Source organism: Narcine bancroftii, chromosome 3 (genome assembly GCF_036971445.1).
Source record: "Narcine bancroftii isolate sNarBan1 chromosome 3, sNarBan1.hap1, whole genome shotgun sequence".
Classification (NCBI taxonomy): Eukaryota; Metazoa; Chordata; class Chondrichthyes; order Torpediniformes; family Narcinidae; genus Narcine; species Narcine bancroftii.
In genome coordinates this window covers 299,682,523-299,709,856 of record NC_091471.1, presented here as the reverse complement: position 1 = coordinate 299,709,856, position 27,334 = coordinate 299,682,523, and the positions used below count along the sequence as shown (strand labels likewise).

General features: G+C 43.1%; 1 protein-coding gene across 2 annotated transcripts in view; it reads right to left on the bottom strand.

Moving 5' to 3' along the window:
- Positions 1–27,334, bottom strand: part of LOC138758976 (unconventional myosin-If-like) — a 126,457-nt gene that overhangs the window by 9,101 nt on the left and 90,022 nt on the right. For both annotated transcript variants that reach the window (XM_069928671.1, XM_069928670.1), the window contains 6 exons: positions 25,937–26,082; positions 24,551–24,697; positions 16,272–16,420; positions 14,781–14,861; positions 11,128–11,323; positions 9,318–9,481 (listed from right to left, as the gene is read on the bottom strand). In XM_069928671.1, coding sequence (XP_069784772.1) covers positions 9,318–9,481; positions 11,128–11,323; positions 14,781–14,861; positions 16,272–16,420; positions 24,551–24,697; positions 25,937–26,082 — 883 coding nt within the window. The remainder of the gene's footprint in view (positions 1–9,317; positions 9,482–11,127; positions 11,324–14,780; positions 14,862–16,271; positions 16,421–24,550; positions 24,698–25,936; positions 26,083–27,334) is intronic.

The following is a 27,334-nucleotide window of genomic DNA, read 5'->3' as shown; positions in this document are numbered from 1 at the left end:
ATTTGCCCTCTGATGAACGCTTTCATTGCATCCCATAGTATAAACTTATCTTTCACTGATTCCGTATTTATTTCAAAGTACATTTTAATTTGTCGTTCAATGAATTCTCTAAAATCCTGCCTTTTAAGTAGCATGGAGTTTAATCTTCATCTATACATTCTTGGAGGGATGTCCTCTAACTCTATTGTCAATATCAGGGGTGAGTGGTCCGATAATATTCTAGCTTTATATTCTGTTTTCCTAACTCTGTCTTGTATGTGAGCTGATAACAGGAATAGGTCTATTCTTGAGTATGTTTTATGTCTACCGGAATAATATGAATATTCTTTTTCCTTTGGGTGTTGTTTCCTCCATATATCCAAAAGTTGCATTTTTTGTATCGATTTAATTATAAATTTGGTTACTTTGTTCTTTCTGTTAATTTTTTTCCCAGTTTTATCCATGTTTGAATCCAAATTAAGGTTGAAATCCCCTCCTATTAGTATGTTCCCTTGCATGTCTGCTATCTTCAAAAAAATATCTTGCATAAATTTTTGATCTTCTTCGTTAGGTGAATATACATTGAGTAAATTCCAAAACTCCGAATATATCTGACATTTTATCATTACATATCTCCCTGCTGGATCTATTATTTCCTCTTCTATTTTAATTGGTACATTTTTACTGATTAATATAGCTACTCCTCTAGCTTTTGAATTATACGACGCTGCTGTTACATGTCCTACCCAATCTCTCTTTAATTTCTTGTGCTCCACTTCAGTTAAGTGTGTTTCTTGCACGAATGCTATATCAATTTTTTCTTTTTTCAGTAAATTTAGCAGTTTCTTCCTTTTGATTTGGTTATGTATTCTGTTAATATTTAAAGTCATATAGTTCAACATAGCCATTTCATACTTTGTTTATCTTTCCTTTCCGTTTCCTCATCATCACTTTTCCTTCTTATCCATTTCTGCTTTCTTTTTTTGAACACTTTATAAGACAACATTTCTAAAACATCAAACATTTCCCTTATTCTCCTATCTAAAATTTCTTTAACCCCACTATCCCCTCCCCTTCCCTTTATCCCTTGTTGGGCAACCACATCTCCCCTCTCCATTTGGATTTGCGAATTCACTTGCAAGCATCAACTGATTTCGCAGTGACCGTATCTCCTCCCCACCCAGCCCCCCCCAGAAAAGATTTTAATTTTCATATACAACAAAAGTCACTCTCTTAATTCCCTCCTTGCTTCCTCTCTTCCCTTTCTTTCCCTTATTCATTCTTATCTATACTCTATATATTTTCTTTTAAATACACATACACTCATGTACACACACACACACACATATAGTTCGTGGTCATTTTTGCTCTCGTTACATGTCTTCATCTCTCTGTCTGTTTTGTAGTTGTTCTGCAAATTTTCTTGCTTCCTCCGGATCCGAGAATAGTCTGTTTTGCTGCCCTGGAATAACTATTTTAAGTACCGCTGGGTACTTTAGCATAAATTTATATCCTTTTTTCCATAGGATCGCTTTTGCTGTATTAAACTCCTTCCTCTTCTTCAGGAGTTCAAAACTTATATCTGGATAGAAAAAAATTTTTTGACCTTTGTATTTCAGTGGCTTTTTGTCTTCTCTTATTTTCTTCATTGCTTTCTCCAATATATTTTCTCTTGTTGTATATCTTAGGAATTTTGCTAAAATGGATCTTGGTTTTTGTTGTGGTTGAGGTTTAGGGGCTAATGTTCCATGTGCCATTTCTATTTCCATTTCTTCCTGTAATTCTGGTCTTCCTAGGACCCTGGGGATCCAATCATTTATAAATTCTCTCCTATTCTTGCCTTCTTCATCTTCCTTAAGGCCCACTATCTTTATATTATTTCTTCTATTATAATTTTCCATTATATCTATCTTCTGAGCTAACAGCTCTTGTGTCTCTTTAACTTTTTTATTAGATTCTTCTAATTTCTTTTTTAAGTCATCTACTTTCATTTCTATGGCTGTTTCTCGTTCTTCCACCTTGTCCACTCTTTTTCCTATATCTGACATGACCATCTCTAATCTATTCATTTTTTCTTCTGTACTTTTTATTCTTCTTTTTATTTCACTAAATTCTTGTGACTGCCATTCTTTTATTGATTCCATGTGTTCTTTAAAAAAAAATATATCTATGTACTTGCCCTTCCCTTCTTCCATTTCTCTGTGTTCTTCCTCTTCTTCCTCTGGGTTGGTCATCTGTTGTTTCTTTGATTTCCTTTTACTCTCTTCTTTCTTGCTCTCGTTATTTTCTGTCTTCCTCTTGTTGTTGTGCTGTGGCGATCGACTCCTCAGCTGGTCCCCCCTCCCGTCAGTGTTTTTTTTTTGTCTTGCGCATCGCGCATGCGCGGTTGCGCACTTTTGCTTGGCTCTGCGACCCATTTTTGTAGTCCCGAGCTCGGGACTTCGACTGACCTGAGGGAGCGGGCTTCTCTCTCCACAGCGAGCCTTCACCTTCCTCTTCCGATGTCTTTACTTCTTCGTTACCATTTTCTTCCCACCTTTACTTTCACTTTATTTTAATTTTCGTGTTTGTGCCTTTGCGTTTTCTCTGTTTTTTTTAAAACTTTTCCAGAGAGGGCTGGAGTTCCCCAACCGGCCACTACTCCATCATGTGACTCCCCCCAAATTCATCAGATTTGAGGGTCACAAACCCACCAAAACCACTTGGATCAGGACTTATCCAAAACAGATGGGGAGGCTGGTATTGCACCCTGGACTGTTTGATATGTGGGACAGAAATAAGATAATGGGTTGAGGTTTGGCAGAGTGGCAGTCCCTTTAAGTGCAGGAGAGCAGTCCAATCCCAACATGGTCATGGCATTGGTTGGGACTGATGTGGAGCAGAAGCCAAAGGAAGCTGACAGCATGGCAAACTGAATCCAGCTCACCCGAGAGAGGGCGGGGAATCTGCTTCCAGCTATGTTGCCTGTGATCCAGTTGGCTGTTGAATCCAGCAACTATATATGAACATAGGAAGTAGGAGCAGGAGTAGGCCAAAAATGGCCCATCGAGCCTGCTCCGCCATTCAATACAATCATGGCTGATCTAATTTATGACCTAACTCCACCTTCCTGCCTTCTCCCCATTTCCCCTAATTCCTCTATCATGTAAAAATTTATCTAACCGAATTTTAAATATGTCTAATGAAGCAGCCTCAACCACTTCCCTGGTTAGAGAATTCCAAACATTCACTACTCTCTGGGAAAAACTATTTTTCCTCATCTCTGTCCTAAATCTACTCCCCCGAATCTTGAGACTGTGTCCTCTCGTTTTAGTTTCCCCGGCCAGCTCAAAAAACTTTCCTTCATCTATCCTATCCATACCCTTCATAATCCTATATGTTTCTATAAGATCTCCTCTCATATGAAATCTAAACTTTCAATCAGCCAATATATTTGAGGAACTGTGATAGTACAGATCTATCACCAATGTACATAGTGTATATAGTTACTGTATCTAGACTGTGCTTACAGCGATTGGCTGAGAGCTAAGCCACACCTATTGTTTGGGCCTTAAAGGGTTGTGTCCCAAGCCAGGTCGGATCATTCCGGACTGGTCGGCCACCTGTGAAGAGCTCCGGTCTTTTGCTAATAAAAGCCTTGGTTTGGATCAACAAGTCTTTGGTTCTTTCGACGAGCTCTACAATTTTATTAGCAAAAAGAATTTTTTTTGAAAGGGATGGAGCGTTTAACTCGGCCAGAAAAACTTGATATCGACCCACAGTCAGCTACAGCCTTCAAAGCCTTTAAGTTCTGGCTGCTGAACTTTGAAAACTTCCTGAGATTCATTCAGGTAGAGGAGGATAACCAGCGTCTAACAGCATTGCTGTCTATGGTGTCCTTGAGAGTCTACGAGAACATCCAGGATGAGACCACTTACACCGCAGCCATAAAGGTACTGAAGGAACTGTATGATCAACCGGTGAACAGAGTTCATGCCCGGCTCATGCTTGCGTCGAGGAAGCAACAGCCCGGTGAGTCCAGCAGGGCATATTTACAAGTATTAAAGGCATTGGGCAAGGACTGTAACTGTGTGGACAAAACTGCTGCCGAGATCACTAGCGACCTCGTCCGGGATGCCTATGTGGCCGGGCTCCGATCGAACGAAGTGAGGCTGCGTTTGCTCGAACAAGGGGTAGAAAAACTAGAGGACGTGGCCCGGATTGCAATCACAATGGAGGATGCAGCCTTAAAGTCCACCGAGCTCTCTAGGGACTGGACCCCACATTCTGATGTGAGTAGAGTGCCCTTCTACCCTACCCCTGACGGCCTGTCGGCTGCTGCTACCCTGCCCCGTGCGAACCCGAAATGTTATTTCTGCAGGAGGGACAAGCACAGCAGGTCCCAGTGCCCAGCAAGAAAAGCCAGGTGCCAGAAGTGCCTTAAAAACGGCCACTTTGCTGCAGTCTGTAGGTCTAAAATGGCCGCCAGCAAACACAGTGCCTCGTGTGAAGCTCAACCGCCACTATCCCATTCAAACTCTTCTTCCCCAGAGCTCTCGTCCAATGAGAGCGAGGGCTCCCCTGCACGGCAACGCCTGACGTCACGGAGACGCCGAACCCGGAAGGGGCAACCCACCATCGCAACCATGGTGATGGCCTGCCTCTCGCCGCCGTGCGGAACACTTGACACTACCGCCGCTGCTGCCGCCGCCACAGCCACCCCCGGGGTCGACGCTACCGCCGCTGCTGCCGCCGCCACGGACACCCCCGGGGCCGACGCTACCGCCGCTGCTGCCGCCGCCACAGCCACCCCCGGGGCCGACGCTACCGCCGCTGCTGCCACCGCCGCTGCTGCCGCCGCCGCCACGGACACCTCCGGGGCCGACGCTACCGCCGCTGCTGCCGCCGCCACAGACACCCCCGGGGCCGACGCTACCGCCGCTGCTGCTGCCGCCACAGCCACCCCCGGGGCCGACGCTACCGCCGCTGCTGCCACCGCCGCTGCTGCCGCCGCCGCCACGGACACCTCCGGGGCCGACGCTACCGCCGCTGCTGCCGCCGCCACAGACACCCCCGGGGCCGACGCTACCGCCGCCGCAGCCACCCCCGCGGCCAACCAGGTGCTCACCCTAGCGTCCATCGCTGACGACCGCCAGGGCCCGACCGCCGATCGCGAGCAACTACAAACCCCACTACTTACCATTCACCCGCCACAACAGCACTTCCGGGAGGTTCTCCAACCTGCTCCTCGAGCGTTGACTACGTCATCCCGTTGCGTGACATCATCGCGCAAAACTCGCCTGTCAACTGCTTCAATAACATTAAACCAGCAATGCTCTCATCCCCTCACCAGAGCAATGGAACTGATTAAAGTGCATGGACACTACACCAATTGCTTATTTGACTCTGGGTCAACTGACAGTTTTATCCAGCCAGATCTGGCCCTCCGTTGGGGACTTGACATTATCCCCACTACCCAGAGGATCTCATTAGCGACGAGGTCGCACTCGACTGGGATAAAGGGGTATTGCATCGCCACGCTGGAAGTACAGGGCGTGACGGTCACCCACTTTAAATTATTCGTCCTTCCCCAATTGTGCGCCCCAGTGTTGCTGGGATTAGACTTCCAGTGTCAGTTCCAAACGGTGTCCCTACACTTTGGGGGACCCCACGCCCCCCTCTCGGTCTGCCATCGCCCCACTCCCGAAGCACCCGAGAAACCCGCCCCCGTGCCCCGGGGCCAATCCTGCGGCCTTTCCACACTCCGGATTGCCCCGCCAGCACTCTTCGCAAACCTCACCCCTGGCTGGAAGCCTGTGGCCACCAAAAGTCGGCAATATAGTTACGAAAACAGGCAATTCATTAGGAGTGAGGTGCGTAGATTGCTGGATGAGGGCACCATCGAACCCAGTTCAAGCCCCTGGAGAGCCCAGGTGGTGGTTGTCAAGAATGGGGAAAAACTACGGATGGTGGTCGACTATAGCCAGACCATTAACCGCTTCACACTCCTGGATGCGTACCCCCTGCCACGCATCACGGATGTGGTGAACCAGATCGCCCAGTACCGCATTTTCTCCACTATTGACCTACGTTCGGCCTACCACCAGCTCCCGATCCGCTGCGAGGACCGACCATTCACGGCCTTTGAAGCGAATGGGCGGCTATATCAATTTCTCAGGGTACCATTCGGGGTCACAAATGGTGTCGCGGTCTTCCAGCGGGAAATGGACAGGATGGTGGACCAGAACGGGCTAACCGCTACCTTCCCGTATCTGGACAATATCACCATCTGCGGCCACGACATGCAGGACCATGACGCCAACCTAGACAAATTTCTTCAAACTGCCCGTCAGCTAAACCTGACTTACAATTTGGACAAGTGTGTTTTCCGGACCACACGACTCGCTATTCTAGGTTGTGTGGTGGAAAACGGGATAGTCATGCCAGATCCTGACCGCATGCGTCCCTTAATGGACTTACCCCCCCCCACATACCCAGAAAGCTCTCAAACGCTGCCTGGGCCTTTTCTCGTATTATGCCCAATGGGTTCCAAACTACGCCGACAAGGCACGTCCTCTTATCAAGACCACCTCTTTTCCCCTCTCGACCGAAGCCACAGCGGCTTTCGATCGAATCAAATCTGACATCGCTGCTGCGACGCTGCACGCGATCGATGAGTCTGTCCCGTTTCAAGTCGAGAGCGATGCATCCGACTTCGCCCTGGCAGCCACCTTGAACCAGGCCGGTCGGCCTGTAGCCTTCTTCTCCAGAACCCTCCAGGGTCCGGAGAGTAGACACTCCTCGATCGAGAAGGAGGCCCAGGCCATAGTTGAAGCGGTACGTCGTTGGAGACATTACCTCGCTGGGAGGCGCTTTACACTGTTGACTGATCAACGCGCGGTCTCCTTCATGTTCAGCAACACCCAGCGTGGTAAGATAAAAAACGACAAAATCGCCAGATGGAGAATCGAACTCTCCACCTTTAACTATGACATCCTGTACCGGCCTGGTAAGCTCAACGACCCGCCTGACGCGCTCTCCAGGGGGACGTGCGCCAGCATACAGATGGACAGACTACGGAAACTCCATGAGGCGCTCTGTCATCCAGGGGTCACTAGGTTTGCTCACTTTGTCAAGGCGCGCAACTTACCCTACACAGTTGAGGAGATCCGCTCCATGACCCGAGCCTGTTCGGTGTGCGCTGAATGCAAGCCCCACTTCTTCCGTCCGGATAACTCCCACGTCATCAAAGCCACCCGCCCCTTCGAGCGTCTTAGCGTAGACTTTAAGGGACCCCTACCGTCGACCAACCGTAATACCTACATCCTTACGGCCATCGACGAATACTCCCGCTTCCCATTCGCTGTGGCCTGCCCAGACACCACTGCCACCTCAGTGATACAGGCCCTTCACAGTATTTTCACCATCTTCGGGTACCCCAATTCCATCCACAGTGATAGGGGGTCCTCATTCATGAGTGCAGAGCTGCAACAGTACCTTCTGGAGTGTGGTATTGCTTCAAGCAGGACCACGAGCTATAACCCACGCGGTAATGGCCAGGTCGAGAGGGAGAATGCCACCATATGGAGAGCGGTTACACTGGCTCTCCGGTCTAAAGGTCTCCCCACCTCTCACTGGCAGGAGGTTCTCACTAGTGCCTTACACTCCATCCGCTCCCTCCTATGTACTGCAACAAATGCCACCCCCCACGAAAGGATGTTCCTTTTCCCGAGGAAATCCGAATCGGGAACCACTGTACCGGCATGGCTCACCGTCCCTGGCCCTGTCCATTTGCGACGCCACGTCCGGCACTCAAAGAACGACCCCTTGGTCGACCGAGTGACTCTACTCCACGCGAACCCACATTACGCATACGTGGAGTTCCCAGACGGGCGGGAGGACACTGTTTCGGTGCGGGACCTAGCTCAGGACGCGGTAGACCCAGCAAACCCCCCAACTCCTTATGCTCCAGGCCCCGTGCCGCAACAGAAGGACCAACAGCACCCCAATGACTCGGGCCACCCTGCCGACAAAACGACTGGGGAATTGAGCGACGGAGCAGTCGCACCCGATGAGCCCGCTGGCGACACCACTCCAGCGACCCCAATCCCGGCCCCACGGCGGTCACGCCGGATGGTCAGACCCCCTGACCGCTACAGTCCTTGACCTACCCCTTCCTTTTCATTCTCTCCCTCGTTTTTGTTTTTTTTTTCCAGGGTCAATTCTCCAAGAAGGGGTGAATGTGATAGTACAGATCTATCACCAATGTACATAGTGTATATAGTTACTGTATCTAGACTGTGCTTACAGCGATTGGCTGAGAGCTAAGCCACACCTATTGTTTGGGCCTTAAAGGGTTGTGTCCCAAGCCAGGTCGGATCATTCCGGACTGGTCGGCCACCTGTGAAGAGCTCCGGTCTTTTGCTAATAAAAGCCTTGGTTTGGATCAACAAGTCTTTGGTTCTTTCGACGAGCTCTACAGGAACCTTTCCTGACCTCTTGCTATTTCTCATCCCTCCAGCTTCTGCTTTGCCCTTGGAGGGGCACATGGTTGGAATTTGTAATGCAAGTCATAGATACCCCATGATGGGTGGGGTCTATAAAAAGGGCAACTCAGTCCTCAGACTGCAGAGTGGGTGAAAACAGTTCCTTGCGTTAAACACCAGATCTTCAGCCTATATCAAGTCCACGGTTCCAGATTCAAGAGAGGGAGACAAAAATATTTCAAAGATTAAGCATGCAGGACATTAGGTCACTTCTACTGAAGGCTGGGCAGCTCATCTTGAATCACATGGTAACTTGTTTATATGCAGAAAGCTTTGATTCACTTTACAGGGGTGTTTAAATAAACTATTCTGATTGGAGACAATTAGTTGGAAACTTTCAAGGCAGGTTGGATTTTTCTTCACCATTGGAGTAAAACAATAAAAAGGTCAAATTGTATATATAGCATGGTCATTGTTAAGGACTGTCGTTTTAGAGTTTGAATCGTGAATAGTCCCTGTTGGAAATACTTGAGGCGAGGGAGCTTGGGGCTGCTTGTTAATCCAGGGCAGTAAGAATTACAGCCTCAGTCATTGGTGCTAACCATGCTGTTAGACTGCCTCCTCAAGGCTGACTGCACCATTTTATATACATTCACTGAACACAAGTTAAAACTACCAAAAGCAAATACTCCAGAAACTAAGTAAATGCTCAATTTTACTAACGGCCAATAAAGAAAATACTTTTCATCTTCGTAGCTGATGAAAGGAAAGATGTAACTCGATTTCTCAATCCTGCTTCAGATCTTACCTATTCTTTGAAATGTTTATAACCTATAAAAACCACTAACGTACCAAACAGCTGCATATTCTTACCTTCAATAAGGATCTCAATAACATCATTGATGTTGAAACTGAGTTCATCCACATCCTGACCAGAGTACTGATAAAGGGCACGACATCTGGGCGTCCGTGGTTGTGGTTTAGGACGGCCCACACCTGGAGGTGGTCTTTGAGATACACTCAGTCTTCTCTGGATTCTATCAAGATAGATATTCATTGTGAGTAGTTTCAGGAGTTGCATGTTCTTTTGCAATACTAATTCACAGCATCTAAATAAGAGAATGGTTTTTTCAACTTCAGGTTACCCACTCTTTCTCTTCTGCCTACATCCTTTCCATTTCATGTTTCTTTTTTACTTTCTTCTGTATCGTCTTTCATGCTGGGTCAATTCAACAGCCTTACCTCGAGCAGCACATTACAAAGAAGCTTAACTTGATTTTAACTGCCTCGTTTAAGATCTGGTCCGACCCTGTCGGAGATATTTAAATTTTATTAAATTTAAATATAGACCTACAGCAGGGTAACAGGCCCTTGCACCCTATGCTGCCCCATTAACCTACAACCCCGGTACATTTTGAATGGTGAAAGGAAACCAGAGCCTCCGGGGAAAACCCACGCAGACACGGAGAGAACGTACAAACTCCTTACAGAAAGCATAAGATTCGATCCCTGTGCATAGATCGTTGGCACTGTAATAGCGTCGCATTAACCATGCCATACCTTTGTTCTACCCATCCCTCTTCCTCATTTCATCTCCTCCCTAAAACAAAGTTGTTATTCTCTCTTTCCCAGTTCTGGTGAGAACTTTGCACTTCCTCTCTCCACAGGCGGAGTTCGACCTGAGTATTACCAGCACTTTTTGTTTAGTGGGGTGAAGTCACAGGTCATTGAAATTTTGGAGGGAGGAAGGAAGCACTTTCACTGCAGTGTCAATAACTGCCAAAAATGAGTGAATTATGTCCCACTTCTGAGCTCCAGGCTTGCAGCCTTGTAGGTTGTCACTTCATTAGTGGTTAATCAGACATTTCTTCAACTTGGTGAGAGTTTCTGACTCCATCACCTCTTCATGCAGTATGTTCCAGGTCACCATCACTTGTATTTTAGCTGAAAGCATTTACCTACCATCCTGTCCTCTGAGACCCTACTGCTCAGGGAAAAGAACCTTCCAGTGTACCTGGGCTTGGCTGATCTACTACATCTACTGTCAGCCACCTTTATTCCAAAAAAAAACCTGGCAAAATGGTACTCCATCCCTGTTCATTTATCTTGGAGATCCTGTCAGAGATGGGAAGGGAGACCAATCATTCATGTGTAGGAACAAGGAGTCTTTTGGAGAAAATAATATTATAGAAATAGAGTGTGGACAAGGACACTTGTATGAATACTGTACACGAATGTAAGGAGGTAACTGATGGTAATAATCTTCCCCTGGCTCTTATCTAATGCTAGCAGGAGACCATTGACCAATTAACCTCTGGGTTTATTTCCAATTCACACAAGTTAACACAACATGAATCCAAACTCTTTCCTGGAAAGAGTGCCCAGATACCCCATCTTACCTAAAAAAAATGCTGCAATAATGCTGTGTTCCCTTAGCTCTCCACTGGAGTCTGGGCACTATACTGAGCTTAGTATCTGAAGGCTGGCCCTAAGTCATTGGCCTTGGTTCAGGAAAGCACAAGCTGTTGACCAAAACTGCCTGTAATACTCCTAATGTGGTCTGACCGATGGCATATAAAGCATCAGCATTTAACCTTTGCTTTTTAGACAAAACACATTTTGGCAAATCAGTGGTGAATGTTTTGGCAGTGAATGCTACTCCTTTGTAATGAACAACACTTACCCAGCAACCCCTTGTTCAGGGACCCTCATGAACTCCATATTAGCACTGATGTTTGTGGACCTCTTTGCTTTTGTTGTGGCACCTTGTTTTGGCAGGGAAGGCATTTCTAAACCTGCTCCAGGCCTTGTTGACCCTTTCATTGGTCTGGAATACATCTGTTCCTTTGAAAATCGTGGCGCACCATTACTGCACGTTCCTGAAGAGAAACAGATTTCAAATTTATCGTCAGATTACATACATAACATCACATACAACCCTGAGATTCTTTTCCCTATCACTATTGGTAGTGCAAAAAAAAACAACACCATGTACAGGTAGTCCCTGACTTATGACCATGTTCCATTCTGATTGACCAGTGGTGAAAGATTGACCAGTGGTATCTCAAAATGGACGCAAGTATGTTAATATGTTACGATCATGGTCGTCTTACTTGCTGAACCATTTCCCATAGTTTTTCTTTGTCCTTTAAAATACTTTTGGTGATCTTGCCACGCTTACTGAATGGCAACTGAGAGACGGTCACTATTGTAAGCACGCAGACATTTTTTTTGGTTGTATGTATGGATGGTCATAAGTCGTAATGTAAACAACTGACTTTTTTTCCTCTCTGTATTGTACAAAGTGCAAAAGAGAGTCCTTATAGGAGTCCCTGATAGAGTATATGTTGAGGAGATGGTGGAGGGGTAGCAGCTGTTTCTGAACCTGGTGGTGCAATAGGAGGAAGCCTGGCAACTATCGGCCTGTAAGTTTGACGTCTGTGGTAGGTAAATTAATGGAGAAAATTCTTAGAGATAGTACTTATAAACATCTGGATAGACAGGGTCTGATCAGGAGCACTCAACATGGATTTGTGGGAGGAAGGTCATGTTTGACCAATCTGATTGAATTTTTTGAAGAGGTGACTAGGAATGTGGATGAGGGTAGCGCAGTGGATGTTGTCTATATGGACTTCAGTAAGGCCTTCGATAAGGTACCACATGGAAGGTTAGTTAGGAAGGTGCAGTCTTTAGGTATAAATTTTAAGATAGTCAAATGGATTGAACATTGGCTGAAAGGGAGAGCCCAGAGAGTGGTAGTGGATAATTGTCTGTCAGGTTGGAGGCCGGTGACCAGTGGTGTGCCTCAAGGATCTGTATTGGGCCCATTGTTGTTCGTTATATACATTAATGATCTAGATGATGGGGTGGTGAATTGGATTAGTAAATATGCAGACGATACTAAGATAGGTGGAATAGTGGATAATGAAGAAGGTTTTCAAGGATTGCAGAGGGATTTGGGCTGCTTAGAAAAGTGGGCTGAAAAATGGCAAATGGAATTTAATGCTGATAAGTGTGAGGTGCTTCATTTTGGTAAGAAGAATCAGAATAGGACATACGTGGTAAATGGGAGAGCATTGAGGAATACAGAAGAGCAGAAAGATTTAGGAGTGACGGTACATCGTTCCCTGAAGGTAGAAACTCACGTGAATTGGGTGGTGAAGAAGGCTTTTAGTATGCTGGCCTTTATCAATCATTGCATGGAATATAGGAGTTGGGAGGTGATGTTGAGATTGTATAAGACGTTGGTGCGGCCTAATTTGGAGTTCTGTGTGCAGTTCTGGTCGCCTAATTATAGGAAGGATATAAACAGAGTGGAGAGAGTGCAGAGAAGGTTTACCAGAATGTTACCTGGGTTTAAGCATCTAGAGTATAGGGAGAGATTGGACAGATTAGGTCTTTATTCTTTGGAGCGTTGAAGGTTGAGAGGGGATTTGATAGAAGTATTTAAGATTATGAAAGGGATAGACAGAGTGGATGTGGATAGACTATTTCCGTTAAGAGGAGGAAAGATTAAAACAAGAGGACATGAGTTAAGAATTAAGGGGCAGAGGTTTAGAGGTAACATGAGGGGGAACTTCTTTACTCAGAGAGTGGTAGCCGTGTGGAATGATCTTCCGGGAGAAATAGTGGCGGCGGAGTCAATTGTATTATTTAAGAAAAGGTTGGACAGGTATATGGATGAGAAGAAGATGGAGGGTTATGGGCATTGTGCAGGGAGGTGGGACTAGAAAGGGGTGTTTGGTTCGGTGCGGACTAGAAGGGCCTAATGGCCTGTTTCCGTGCTGTAATTGTTATGTTATGTTATTCATTGAATCCATCGTAGCTGTAAATGAGAAAGTCATCCTCTGGAGTATGAAACATTTCTAAACGGAAAGGTAAGCAAATTATAATCACCCTGATTCAATCTCATCCAAACTGAAGTGTGGATCTCGTGGATGGACTTGACAGGATATTTAAAGATGATGAGCTGTTTACTTCAAGCCTACGCTGTTGAAGATCAAACTGCGCTGGGTAGGTCACGTCTCCAGAATGGAGGACCATCGCTTTCCCAAGATCGTGTTATATGGCGAGCTCTCCACTGGCCACCGAGACAGAGGTGCACCAAAGAAGAGGTACAAGGACTGCCTAAAGAAATCTCTTGGTGCCTGCCACATTGACCACCGCCAGTGGGCTGATCTCGCCTCAAACCGTGCATCTTGGTGCCTCACAGTTCGGCGGGAGGCAACCTCCTTTGAAGAAGACCCAGATCCCACCTCACTGACAAAAGACAAAGGAGGAAAAACCCAACACCCAACCCCAACCAACCAATTTTCCCTTGCAACCGTGTCTGCCTGTCCTGCATCGGACTTGTCAGCCACAAACGAGCCTGCAGCTGACGTGGACGTTACCCCTCCATAAATCTTGGTCCACGCAGCCAAGCCAAAGAAGAACAGTCTGTTAAAAGTGTACTATGTGAGTTCACCTGTTGTCCACCTTGAAATTCTATGTACCCGAGTTGATGCCACTCCCCAGGACACTAAGATCCCCTGTGGGGGTGTGACCTGCAGTGGGGGGTGGGTGAGGCATTTGTTCCAGGCACAGCTGCTGGTTTTGGGAGGATGAAAAATGGTGGGTGTTACAAAGTTGATGAGTGGAGGTGGTGGTTGGAAAATCCCAGAGTTGCAAAGCAAACACCGGCCAAGTTGGCCTTATGGGCCAGTCTTATTTGCCTACATTTGGGCTGTGTTCTTCTAAACCCCTTCCTGTCCATACATCTGTCCAAATGCCTTTGAACATTGTAATTGTGCCCCTCTTCTCCAGCTTCCTCTGATTGCTCACTCAAGATGTGGACAACCTTCAGAGCGAAAGAAAGGAAGCAGCTGGCATTTAGGAGGAAAGATGGATGGTACCATCTTAGGAGGAGATGGCTAGAGGTGGGTTCCCCAAAGGGAATGGGGTGAAGATATGGATTTGCATTAGAGGGCCCTGGTCTTGAATGATACCACTCAGATGTAGTCGCTGTGAGACAGTTATCTGTGACAATAACTCCTCTGAAGAAGGCAGTCTCGCTACACGACCTACACAGCAATGCTGTCACTGGGGCGAGCCCCTGAATAGAGCCAGACACAGACACAGGTAGGACTGGGAGGGGCTTGGGGAATTTTCAGTGATCCGGGCCTGAGTAGATGCACCCTCAACGACCTGTTCCTCACACGTTCCACACGGAGATTTCATCCCCTGCTTTTAGGACCGAGTATTGCAGCAGAATCAAAACAACGAGGGGGTCAGGATGTCAACCAACCACCATCAGCAACTCACTGAATTGTTAGCTTATGTCTCCGGGAGATTCATTACCTGATGGTACCGAGGGGGCAGCTCTTGACCTGGTAGTTTTCCTCATTCCTCGGTTCCCTGGAGCACCTTTTCTTGTCGGCTCTGCTCCGGGGAGAGAAAAAGAATAAAGTGCTGAGGATACCACAATCTTGTGACTGCAAGGCGATGATGAGGGAGTCCTACTCATACACATTGTGGATTGACAACGGCTTGTGGGAAGCAGTGAAGTAGGCTGCAAAAATGAGGCCTTGTGCAGGGCAGGACAGTGAAAGGCAAATCAATGGCATTGAGCACCATTTCCATGGGGTAAGTAATGAGCACTCATGAAAGGCAATGTGAGAATGGGCTGAGACAGGAGAAGGTTCTGGATTAATCTCCCAGGTTGAACAGGGAGATCTCAGGAAGGGGCTTTGAGTCTGTGGTCAGGTAACAATTCTTTTTGAAGGGATTGAGGTCTTACTGTGCACTGGCACCTCAATGCACCTGACAAGCTGTAGTCTTGGGTTGGGACCTTCCTGTCAGTGACACCTCAATGAGACTGAGACAGAGGATCTGGTTGTTCTTGGAATACATGGGGAGCCTGAGGCTTTTGGCTGATGTTTCCCCACCCCCCAGTGATTAATGTAGAATGTGTGGTGATAGATTGTACTGCAATTATTGCTCCCTGGTGGAATTCCATCCCTGGGTGGGGATGGAGTTTCCCTTGCAGTGAGGAGAGGTGCTGAGAAGTAACAGGCAGGACATAAATCACAATGTGATGGGACTGAAACCTGAGATCAATTGGCAGTGGCAAGATAAGGAGGACGTCTGCAGATCTGGGGACAGGGAGGTTTGTTTAAGGACTTTGGAAGAATGAGGTTGGAAAGATGGTTGTGATGCTCCCATGGCTGATGAAGTCAAGGTTTAATCTCTATTGTGTAAAAGTATCACTATTTCAACCCCAGCAACCAGGATTCTAATTCACTGCTCTCTCTAAGGAGTTTGTATGTTCACCCCATTTCTGAGTGGGTTTTGTCCAGGTGCTCTGCTTTCCTCCCACATTTTAAAGACTTGGTTAATTGATCGTATGGGTGATGCAGGCTCGATGGCCAGAAGCCCTGTTAGTCTAAATTAAAATTAAATTGAAAATGAATGACATTTAGCAGCATTATTGCCATGTATTAACCATTTGGTATCCCATTTTTTTTTTGGAGAGTGATTCTTTGTGAAAGGTGAGTGTTGGTGGAGGGAGGCAGAGTTCAGCCATGATCTTAGAGCTGGCTGAAGGAAGCACATGCACCCATCACACTTTGCATGTAGGTGGTCTATTAAAACACATGTGACACACTGGTGTTGGTCCTCCCACGTATTCAGGTCTGGAACCTCCATAACAGTAATTCACGAACTCCTTAACACATAGATTCAACAGTTACCAAACATTTTCTCTTAATCCACTGTCGATCTCTTTTTGGAAACTGCTCAACTCGGCAAACAGCTCGCTGTAACAGCATGAAGCTAAACGCAGGAACTTACTGGAATTCTTGGGTAACCCATCTCCGATACTTATGTTGAGTGTCTTTCCAGAGGGTTTAAGTGCTACCAGCTCTCCCTGGCCTCTGCTGAAGATAAGACTCCGTGAGCCGCCTCCTCCCCACCCTTCCTTCTTGACTTTGAATTGTATGCTGTTTGACAGAAATAAGAGAGTTGTTATATAATAAAAATGGCAGGAAACCTGGAATCATTCCTCAAAATGTAGAACTGAAGACTTGCTTTGCTTGACTAAAAACACATTGGACTTGCTCAGGATTCGACACGGCTCCGATCGCCTGTGGTTTTGGGATTTAGGGGTGATTGCAGTGAGTGGAAGTGGACAGTAATTTCTGGAGATTTCATAGATTTGGATTTTACTAGCCTTAGATTGGCACTGTTTAAGTCGTGTTAATTATTGGCACATCTAAATCTCACCCTTATCTATTAACCATTCTGTAAATTGTGCTGCACAACTTAATAACCATGAAATTACAGTGAAATACCAGCATTTACAGAAAGTTAGTATCTTTAACCTGCAGTGTAAATGCTGTTTCTCTCTATAGATGTTTCCTGACTCACTGAATAATTTTCAGGATTTTTATTTTGTATGTATAGTATCTGCAGTAACTTTAATTCACCATCAATCTTTTTTTTTTATTTTTTAACCATGGTACACACTTTTTACTTTTCACACATATACAGTGTCATTTTCTCCCCCCCCTCCCTCCTCCCATCCCACCCTCCCTACCTCCCCCCTCCCGTCCATTTAAGGTATACATTCTAGGATACATTAAATCAGTCAGACAATGTTGTCATTCAATAAAAATACACCAGAAATTCTACTGAGTCCATTCTTTTCATTTCCTTTTCCTTCCGTTAACTTAGGTAATGACTGTCCCCGGTAGGTTTTTGCTATTGTATTTAATGTAAGGCTCCCAAATTTGTTTGAATATTTCAATATTATTTCTTAAACTATATGTTATTTTTTCCAATGGAATACATTTATTCATTTCTATATACCATTGTTGTATTTTCAAATTATCTTCCAATTTCCAGGTTGACATAATACATTTTTTTGCTACGGCTAGAGCTATCTTAACAAATCTTTTTTGTGCATCCTCCAAATCAATTCCAAATTCTTTGTTTTTTATGTTACTTAGGAGGAAGATCTCTGGATTCTTTGGTATATTGTTTTCTGTTATTTTATTTAATATCTGATTTAGATCTTCCCAAAATTTATTTACTTTCTCACATGTCCAGATTGCATGAATTGTTGTTCCCATTTCTTTTTTACATCGAAAACATCTATCAGATACTGTTGGGTCCCATTTATTTAACTTTTGAGGTGTAATGTATACAGTTATATTGTATCATACGTAACCTCGTATTTATTGTATTTCTCATCGTTCCGGAGCATAACTTCTCCCATGTTTCCTTTTTTATCTTTATATTTAAATCTTGTTCCCATTTTTGTTTAGTTTTAACATTTGTTTCCTCATTCTCCTTTTCTTGCAGTTTAATATACATATTTGTTATAAATCTTTTGATTAACATTGTATCTGTAATCACATATTCAAAGTTACTTCCCTCTGGCAAACTCAAGCTGCTTCCTAATTTATCCTTCAAGTAGGATCTCAATTGGTAATATGCCAACACTGTATCTTGAGTTATATTGTACTTATCTTTCATTTGTTCAAAGGATAAGAATCTATTTCCTGAAAAACAATTTTCTATTCTTTTAATCCCTTTTTTTTCCCATTCTCTAAAGGAAAGGTTATCTATTGTAAAAGGGAGTAACTTGTTTTGCGTCAATATTAGTTTTGGTAATTGATAATTTGTTTTATTTCTTTCTACATGAATCTTCTTCCAAATATTGAGGAGATGATGTAATACTGGAGAACTTCTATGTTGTACCAATTTTTCATCCCATTTATATAATATGTGTTCAGGTATCTTTTCCCCTATTTTATCTAATTCTAATCTCGTCCAATCTGGCTTTTCCCTTGTTTGATAAAAATCTGATAGGTATCTTAATTGTGCGGCTCTATAATATTTTTTTAAAATTTGGCAGTTGTAAGCCTCCTTGTTTATACCATTCTGTTAATTTATCTAGTGCTATTCTCGGTTTCCCCCCTCTCCATAAAAATTTCCTTATTATTTTCTTTAACTCCTTGAAGAATTTCTCTGTCAGTTGTATTGGCTATGCCTGAAATAAGTATAATATCCTTGGAAAAATGTTCATTTTAATACAGTTTATCCTTCCTATTAGTGTTAGTGGTAAATCTTTCCAATGCTCTAAATCGTCCTGTAATTTTTTCATTAGTGGATAATAATTGAGTTTATATAGTTGGCCGAGATTTTTGTTTATTTGTACACCTAGGTATCTTATTGCTTGCATTTGCCATCTAAATGGTGATTCCTTCTTAAATTTTGAGAAATCCGCATTATTCATAGGCATTGCTTCACTTTTATTTACGTTTATCTTGTAACCCGACACTTCTCCATATTCCTTCAATTTCTTATATAATCCTTTTATTGATAGTTCTGGTTCTGTTAAGTACACTATAACATCATCCGCAAATAGACTGATTTTATATTCCTTGTCTTTTATTTTTATTCCTTTTATATTATTATCTGTTCTTATCAATTCTGCTAGTGGTTCTATAGCTAATGCAAACAATAAAGGTGATAGTGGGCATCCCTGCCGTGTTGACCTGCTTAAGTTAAATTGCTTTGATACATGTCCATTTACTTTCACTTTCGCTAACGGTCCCTTATATAATGCTTTAATCCAATTAATATACTTCTCCGGTAAACTGAATTTTTGCAATACTTTGAACAAATAATTCCATTCTACTCTGTCAAAGGCCTTCTCTGCGTCTAAAGCAACTGCTACTGTAGGTGCTTTATTCCCTTCTACTGCATGAATTAAGTTAATAAATTTACAAATATTGTCTGTTGTGCGTCTTTTTTTGATAAATCCAGTTTGGTCTAAATTTACCATTTTCGGTACATACTCTGCTAATCTGTTTGCTAATAGTTTAGCTATTATCTTATAATCTGTGTTAAGTAAAGATATTTGTCTATATGATGCTGGTGAGAGTGGATCTTTCCCTTGCTTTAGTATTACTGTAATTATTGCTGTTTTATATGAATCTGGTAAGCTTTGTGTTTTATCAATCTGGTTGATTACTTCCAGGAGGGGCGGAATTAATAAGTCTTTAAATGTTTTGTAGAATTCTATTGGGAATCCATCCTCTCCTGGTGTCTTATTATTTGGTAATTTTTTTTATTATCTCTTGTATTTCTACTATTCCAAATGGCTCTGTTAATTTATTTTGTTCCTCTATTTGTAGTTTTGGTAGTTCAATTTTAGTCAGAAATTCATCTATTTTCCCTTCTTTCCCTTCGTTTTCAGTTCGGTATAATTGTTCATAGAATTCTCTAAAGTTTTCCTTAATTTCTTTTGGATTATATGTAATTTGTTTGTCTTTTTTCCTTGATGCAATACCATTTTCTTAGCTTGTTCTGTCTTAAGCTGCCATGCTAGGATTTTGTGCGTTTTTTCACCTAGTTCATAATATTTCTGTTTTGTCTTCATTATATTCTTCTCCACCTTGTATGTTTGTAGTGTTAACTATTTTATTTTTTTATCCGCCAATTCTCTTCTTTTAGTTGTATCTTCCTTCATTGCTAATTCTTTTTCTATATTTACTATTTCCCTTTCCAACTGCTCTGTTTCCTGGTTATAGCCCTTCTTCATCTTGGTTACATAACTTATCATTTGCCCTCTAATGAATGCTTTCATTGCATCCCATAGTATAAACTTATCTTCCACTGATTCTGTATTTATTTCAAAATACATTTTTATTTGTTTTTCAATAAATTCTCTAAAATCCTGCCTTTTAAGTAACATGGGGTTTAATCTCCATCTATACATTCTTGGAGGGATGTCTTCTAACTTTACTGTCAATATTAAGGGTGAATGGTCCGATAGTATTCTAGCTTTATATTCTGTTTTTCTTACTCTATCTTGCATACGAGCTGATAACAAAAATAGGTCTATTCTTGAGTATGTTTTATGTCTAGCCGAGTAATATGAATATTCCTTTTCCTTTGGGTGTTGTTTCCTCCATATATCAAAAAGTTGCATTTCTTCCATCGATTTAATTATAAATTTGGTTACTTTGTTCTTTCTGTTAATTTTTTCCCCAGTTTTGTCCATATTTGAATCCAAATTCAGGTTGAAGTCCCCTCCTATTAATATGTTCCCTTGCATATCTGCTACCTTCAAAAAGATATCTTGCATAAACTTTTGATCTTCTTCGTTAGGTGAATATACATTGAGTAGATTCCAAAACTCCGAATATATCTGACATTTTATCATTACATATCTCCCTGCTGGATCTATTATTTCCTATTCTATTTTAAATGGCACATTTTTACTAATTAATATAGCTACTCCTCTTGCTTTTGAATTATACGATGCTGCTGTTACATGTCCTACCCAATCTCTCTTTAATTTCTTGTGCTCCAATTCAGTTAAATGTGTTTCTTGCACAAATGCTTTATCAATTTTTTCTTTTTTCAGTAAATTTAGCAGTTTCTTCCTTTTAATTTGGTTATGTATTCCATTAATATTTAAAGTCATATAGTTCAATGTAGCCATTTTATAATTTGTTTATCTTCCCTTTCCGTTTCTCCATCATTACCTTTCCTTCTTATCCATTTCTGTTTTCTTGTTTTGAACCCTTTATAAGACAACATTTCTAAAACATCAAACATTTTCCTTATTCTCCTATTTAAAACTTCTTTAGCCCCAATCTCCCCTTCCCCTCCTGAGTTGTCCTTTATCCCTTGTCGGACAACCACATCTCCCCTCTCCATTTGGATTTGCGAATTCACTCGCAAGCGTCAGCTGATTTTGCAGTGACCGTAACTCCTCCCCACCCAGCCCCCCCAGAAAAGATTTCACTTTTCATATGTAACAAAGGTCACTCTTTTAGTTCCCTCCTTATTCCCTCTATTCCATTTCCTTCCCTTATTAATTCTTGTCTATACTATCTATATTTTCCTCTAAATACGGATACATTCATGTATGCACATTATACATATACACACATATACCTCTTGACCCACATACATATAAATCGTGGTCATTTTTACTCTTATTACATATCTTCATCTCTCTGGTTGTTTTGTAGTTGTTCTGCAAATTTCCTTGCTTCCTCTGGATCCGAGAATAGTTTTTTTTTGTTTTTTTTTCCCCCATAAGATCGTTTTGGATGTATTGAACTCCTTTCTCTTCTTCAGGAGTTCAAAACTTATGTGTCTTTTTAGTTCTCAGTCTTTTGTACTCTCGTTACACGTCTTCATCCCTCAGTCTATTTTGTAATTGTTCTGCAAATTTTCGTGCTTCCTCTGGATCCGAGAATAGTCTGTTTTGTTGTCCTGGAATAAATATTTTCAATACCGCTGGATGCTTTAGTATAAATTTATACCCTTTCTTCCATAAAATCGCCTTTGCTGTATTGAACTCCTTTCTCTTCTTCAGGAGTTCAAAACTTATATCTGGATAAATGAAGATTTTTTGCCCTTTGTACTCCAGTGGCTTGTTGCCTTCTCTTACTTTTTCCATTGTCTTCTCCAGTACCTTTTCTCTTGTAGTATATCTTTGGAATTTTACTAAAATAGATCTTGGCCTTTGTTGTGGTTGTGGTTTAAAGGCCAATGCTCTTTGTGCCCTTTCTATTTCCATATCTTGCTGTAGTTCTGGACATCCTAGGATCCTGGGGATCCAATCTTTTATAAACTCTCTCATATTCTTGCCTTCTTCATCTTCCTTAAGGCCCACTATCTTTATGTTATTTCTTCTGTTATAATTTTCCATTATATCTATTTTCTGAGCTAACAGTTCTTGTGTCTCTATAACTTTTTAATTAGATTCCTCTAATTTCTTTTTTAAGTCCTCTACCTCCATTTCTACTGCTGCTTCTCGTTCTTGCACCTTGTCCATTCTTTTTCCCATTTCTGATAAGGTCATATCTATTTTATTCATTTTCTCTTCTGTATTGTTTATTCTTCTTCTTAAATCATTAAATTCTTGCGCTTGCCATTCTTTAAATGACTCCATGTATTCTTTAATAAGAGAAAGTATATCCTTTATCTTGCCTTTCCCTTCTTCTATTTCACTGTACTCTTCCTCTTCTTCTTCCTCTGGGTTGGCCATCTGTTGTTTCTTTGTTGCCCTTTTTTTCTCTTCTTTCTTGTTTTCGTTGTCGTCTATGTTCTCCTCTTGCTGCAAGTGTTCTGCAGCTGTCATTGCCGGCTGTGGAGATAGACTCCCCAGCTGGTCACCCCTCCCGTCGGTGTGTTTTTTTGCATGCGCGGTTGCGCACTTTTACTCAGCTCAGCGAGCCATTTTTGTAGTCCACTTTTTACCGACCTGAGGGGGCGGGTTTCTCTCTCCACCGCGGGCCTCTTCGAGCAGGTAAGGCCTTCTCCTTCTTCTTCCGTTGTCTTCTCTTCCTCTCTTCTTACCGTTGATTTCGATTTTTCTTTTTTCGTCGCCATCTTCTTTCCACCTTTATACTCACTTTTCTTTAATTTTTATTTTTGTGCCTTTGTGTTTTCCTTTGTTTTTCCTGACTTTTCTGGAGAGGGCTGGAGTTCACCGTCCGGCCAGTACTCCATCACGTGACTCCTAATTCACCATCAATCTTTATGTATTGGTCAACTTGGCTTGCTGAAGTGTAGCAGAGTTCAAGGAGAGCGGAGTCACCAGAACAAATCCTTGCGAGTCCTCACTGATTAGTTTTTTCCAACTTCAGTATGTATCCATTCTCTTAATTCTTTCTTTATTGTTACCTAACCAATCAACACATTAACATAATCAATTTCATGAGTTATAATTTTAGCTAAAGTCTTTTCTGTGGATCCAAACTCAGGGACATCCCACTGACTACCATAGTTAAAAACCTAACGCTTTCAAAATGCAGGCCAACTTCTAAGTCAAGGAATCCTGTGGCACCTCCAAAGCATCTTCTCTGAGTCCAACATTTAGCATCGTTCTCCAGCGATTAGAACGGGGTGGGTTTAGGACCTCTAATGCAGATACATCAGAGCAACTCATTTTCTGATCATGCTTATAGGTAGTTGGTCACTGGATGAAACCTAACTAAATCTCCAACTGGATTTTCAAAAAGGCGAAGGTTCCATTATTGTCACGTAGTACTACATTTAGAATGCAACATACATGAAATTCTTGAACTTTGTCTACCGTAAAAAGGGACCAGGACTGGAGGTGGTGTATGCACGAGTGCCTGACCTCTGAAGGATGTGCCCCGGGAAATTATCGCAATTCTCCTGTTTCTTACTTTACACTCAAAGGTCCTGAGAAACTTAAAGTGGGAATATTAGTGTGACAAAGTCACAAGAGTTGTAGCCCATCTATCCAGCTCTGACTATCTTCATCCCTCCCACTAACGGTTATCATTCACCCTCTTGTGCAGCAATTACCTACCTACCCCTGCCTTCATTCATACCAACCTGTAGCCCCACTTGCCTGCATTGATTCCTCTCTGCCTTGCTGTCAGGAAGCTCTAGGTGGCAGCATCCTCTCTACATGCAGCCCTCATCCTTCGAGGTACCAGAAATTAGCAGTTAGGGAGGGGCCAGTGACGTTCAGCATTTTGTAGACGGAACGCACTGCAGCCACTGAGCACTGGTGAAAGATATTTGGGGGGGGGATGGGGAGCTGATTAAGTGGATTGTTGTCCTAGATGGTGTCAACCTTCTTGAGTGTTGCTGGAGTCATTCACTGCAGGATACCCAATCCTTGACTCATTCATGTGGTCACAAGATTTCTATGGCAGGTCTAATGATGTTGATGGTGGGGTATCTGTGTGCCATTGGGGGAATCAATAAAAGGCTAGGAATAATTTTTTTGTGAAATCCATTACCAGAACAAGTAATATCATTCCACTACTGAGTACACACATTACAACAATTGGGGTAATGGAAGTTCACCCTAAAGGAATTTTAAATATTATTACCAAAAGTTTTGAGATACTGAATAAAAATTCACTGTCATGGAATGAATGTGAGAAAAGACAAACATGAAGTGTGAAAGAAACAATTTTTGTACAGGTTTTGTGTTACAGAGGGTTTTCGAGGAATCCGACCTCTCTATCGGGGTGGGGGGTGAACTGGACCGCGTTCAGTGATCTGTAAGCTTTAATGTTTATCCCAATAGCAAAGAAAGGAAAATAGTGTATTCTTACGTGTCAGAAAAATTAAGCTTCAATTTTTGATGAGCAAGTTCTTCAGTTCGTTTGCATAGAAGGCTGACGAATTCAGTCTTAAAAATGGACTCCAGGAGGCTGTCGTACTCTGGCTCATGCAGGACGATGAAGTCATCTTGTCTGGTGCTAAAATAAAACCAATGGACAACAAAATCAGTGTGTGCTTCAATTTGTAGGAACTACAACAGGTAGATCTGAAACAGCTGAGAAAAAGTATTAATGATTGGTATAAACAATTGAAATAATTAGAGAGTTTCATTGCAGCTGAGCTCCCTGGAACCCAAAAGTCACGGTCTACGTGAGATTCAGATATTGTTGTCAAACTGTTCTCAGATTTGGAATCACACGAAAGCTGCAGACACTGGAATCTGAAGCAATAAAAAATCTGCGGGAGGAACTCAGTGGGGTGAGCAGCGTCAGTGGCCCCAAACGTCGACCATTCTTTTTCTTCCATTGATTCTGGTCGATCCGCTGAGTCTCTTCAGCAGGATGTTTTATGACTCTGGTTTGGAATGGCTGCTGAGACTGGCTCAGCTGACTGATTCTGTTGTTGCTAAGGGGTCACCTGTACAAGTATTGGAAGGCTGGTTCACCTTGAGATTTGGACACATTGTGACTGGTCTCTGAGCTGCAACATAATTGAAGCCAGCTGATGCAATTGTATGAGATGTCAAACATAGATTTGTTTTAAAAAAGATCCTCCAGTAGATAAGCAGGAGAAACAGGGGGGTTCAGCTGTGAGAAGCCAAGATCTGCCAGGGCTTTCTCACTGGAATGGTTATGAGGTCCGGATACCTCCTGAATGACTGCTCTCCAAGACCTATCAGAGAGTGACCAGGAACTTACTAAACAAGATCCCTTTCAGAAAAGCCAAAGTTCACCCTCAGTTGAATTTTAGTGGAGCAGAGCATGCAGTCACTATGATGTGTAGGAGTTTTGCACTAACAATTCATTTTACAAATCTCTGTCAAAAGGCACAAATGTTTGCTGCTTTCAGAGTTTGGGTCTGCAGCTCCACACGAGAAGTTTCACAGTCTACCTGTCAGAGACCCCTCTTGTGAGTGAGTTGAGTGCGAATGACATTTCCAGATACACACCGGCAGAGTGGAATGCTGAGGGTTCAGGCCAAGGTATAACAGGATCAGGTCTTGCCGCTCACCCCCTTTCCACAATCACACACCTCCACCCAGGGGAAGGTCATGTGACTATCACAAGGGATGTCGGTAGGAAATTGTCCTCCAATGAAGGGGTCCGAACCTGTCATGTGAAGTGAAGGAGGGGTGCCCACCCATCAGTGGAATGCCCAGGCTGAGAGACTACCAGCAGTTTCAGTAAACAGGTGTCCAAAACACAAGGTGCCTGTACCTCATCGACACAGCGATGATGTTCTGAATATCAATCTTTCTCTTTAGGATTTCCTTGATTTGACCTTTATCAGGTCCCTTCTTAACCTTTTCTCGACCAATTAAATAAATATACTTCGGCGACAATATGAGGTCACGCTTTATTCCCTGGAAAATACAATACAATGTAAGAATGATGAATGAGCATTGAAATCTTGGTGAGTTGTTACTCAACGTTCAGATTTATTGTCAGAGTACATACATGACATCACATACAACCCTGAGATTCTTTTTCCTGTGGGCCAGGCAGAATTTTCACTGAGACAGGCAAATGAATGAATGCAGTGGCTGGCTGCACTGGTGTCCATGCACCCACCAGCACCACCTGCTTTGTTGAAGGACCTCGACATGTTAATAAAATATACCCTGGGGATCTTTTAAGTAACAATAGGAAAGGGGGATTTTCAAGCTCTTGATCCAAGACAGGAATTCAGAAAGAAGAAAGATAAAGAGATAATTTTCCACAGCTCCTCTTTCCAACACCCTGATGGCCAGATCACTTATCCCACGCTCCTGAAAATACCATCCCCCAAGTGCACACAATGAGGATAAATGGGGCAAAATCCATTGCACCAGATTCTTCCTTACTCGGGCGGCAAGGACAGAGGTGAGGAGTAGGAACAATGTCAGTGAGTGGTGATGTGGGTCACCATCACTGCATTACCCTGAGCCCTTCTCACTGGAAAGCAGAAATTCCACTTCTCAAGTTAAATGGATTGAATTTGTTCAGTTCCATTGCTTAAGATAGTCCAGAGTGAGATGTAACATTTCCATTGCACTCTCTTTTGTCTCAACAGCCAGCCCTTTGCTTTGAGCACAGAGCCATTGTCCCAGCGGGTATGATTGCACTGGCCCAAGCCAGTGGCCAGTCCCAGCATGTTGTCCTCCCCCATTCTCTGAAAGGGGTCTACACTTCACTTTGAGAACATACATCTTCTTTAGACCACTGGAATTGGGTTATCACATTAGCATTAGGAGAACAGCACACATCCTGCCCTCAACACTATTGGTTCAGCTGGCTCTGGAATATTACTGAATGTCTCTTAACCTTTGAGCCAAAGCAATTAAAAACCACCCTGCTGTTAAATAGTGAAGCATTACCTAGAATTAAAAACAAAATCAATTAAGAGAATTAAAGAATCCAAACAGGTTGAAATATACAAATATGAACATTTCCCAAAGCCCTTCACCCAGGGAATCCTTTGAGATGATGTTCCCTGCTATGGCCAGGGGTTCTTCCCTGGGGAACAGTCATTGTTTCGTGCTCCTTGTTTGCTGGAAATCCTCAGCTGAGTTTCCCCAAAATTTGATCAATTGTACAAGAGAATATGTCCCCTAGTGCCCGAAATTACAGCAGGGA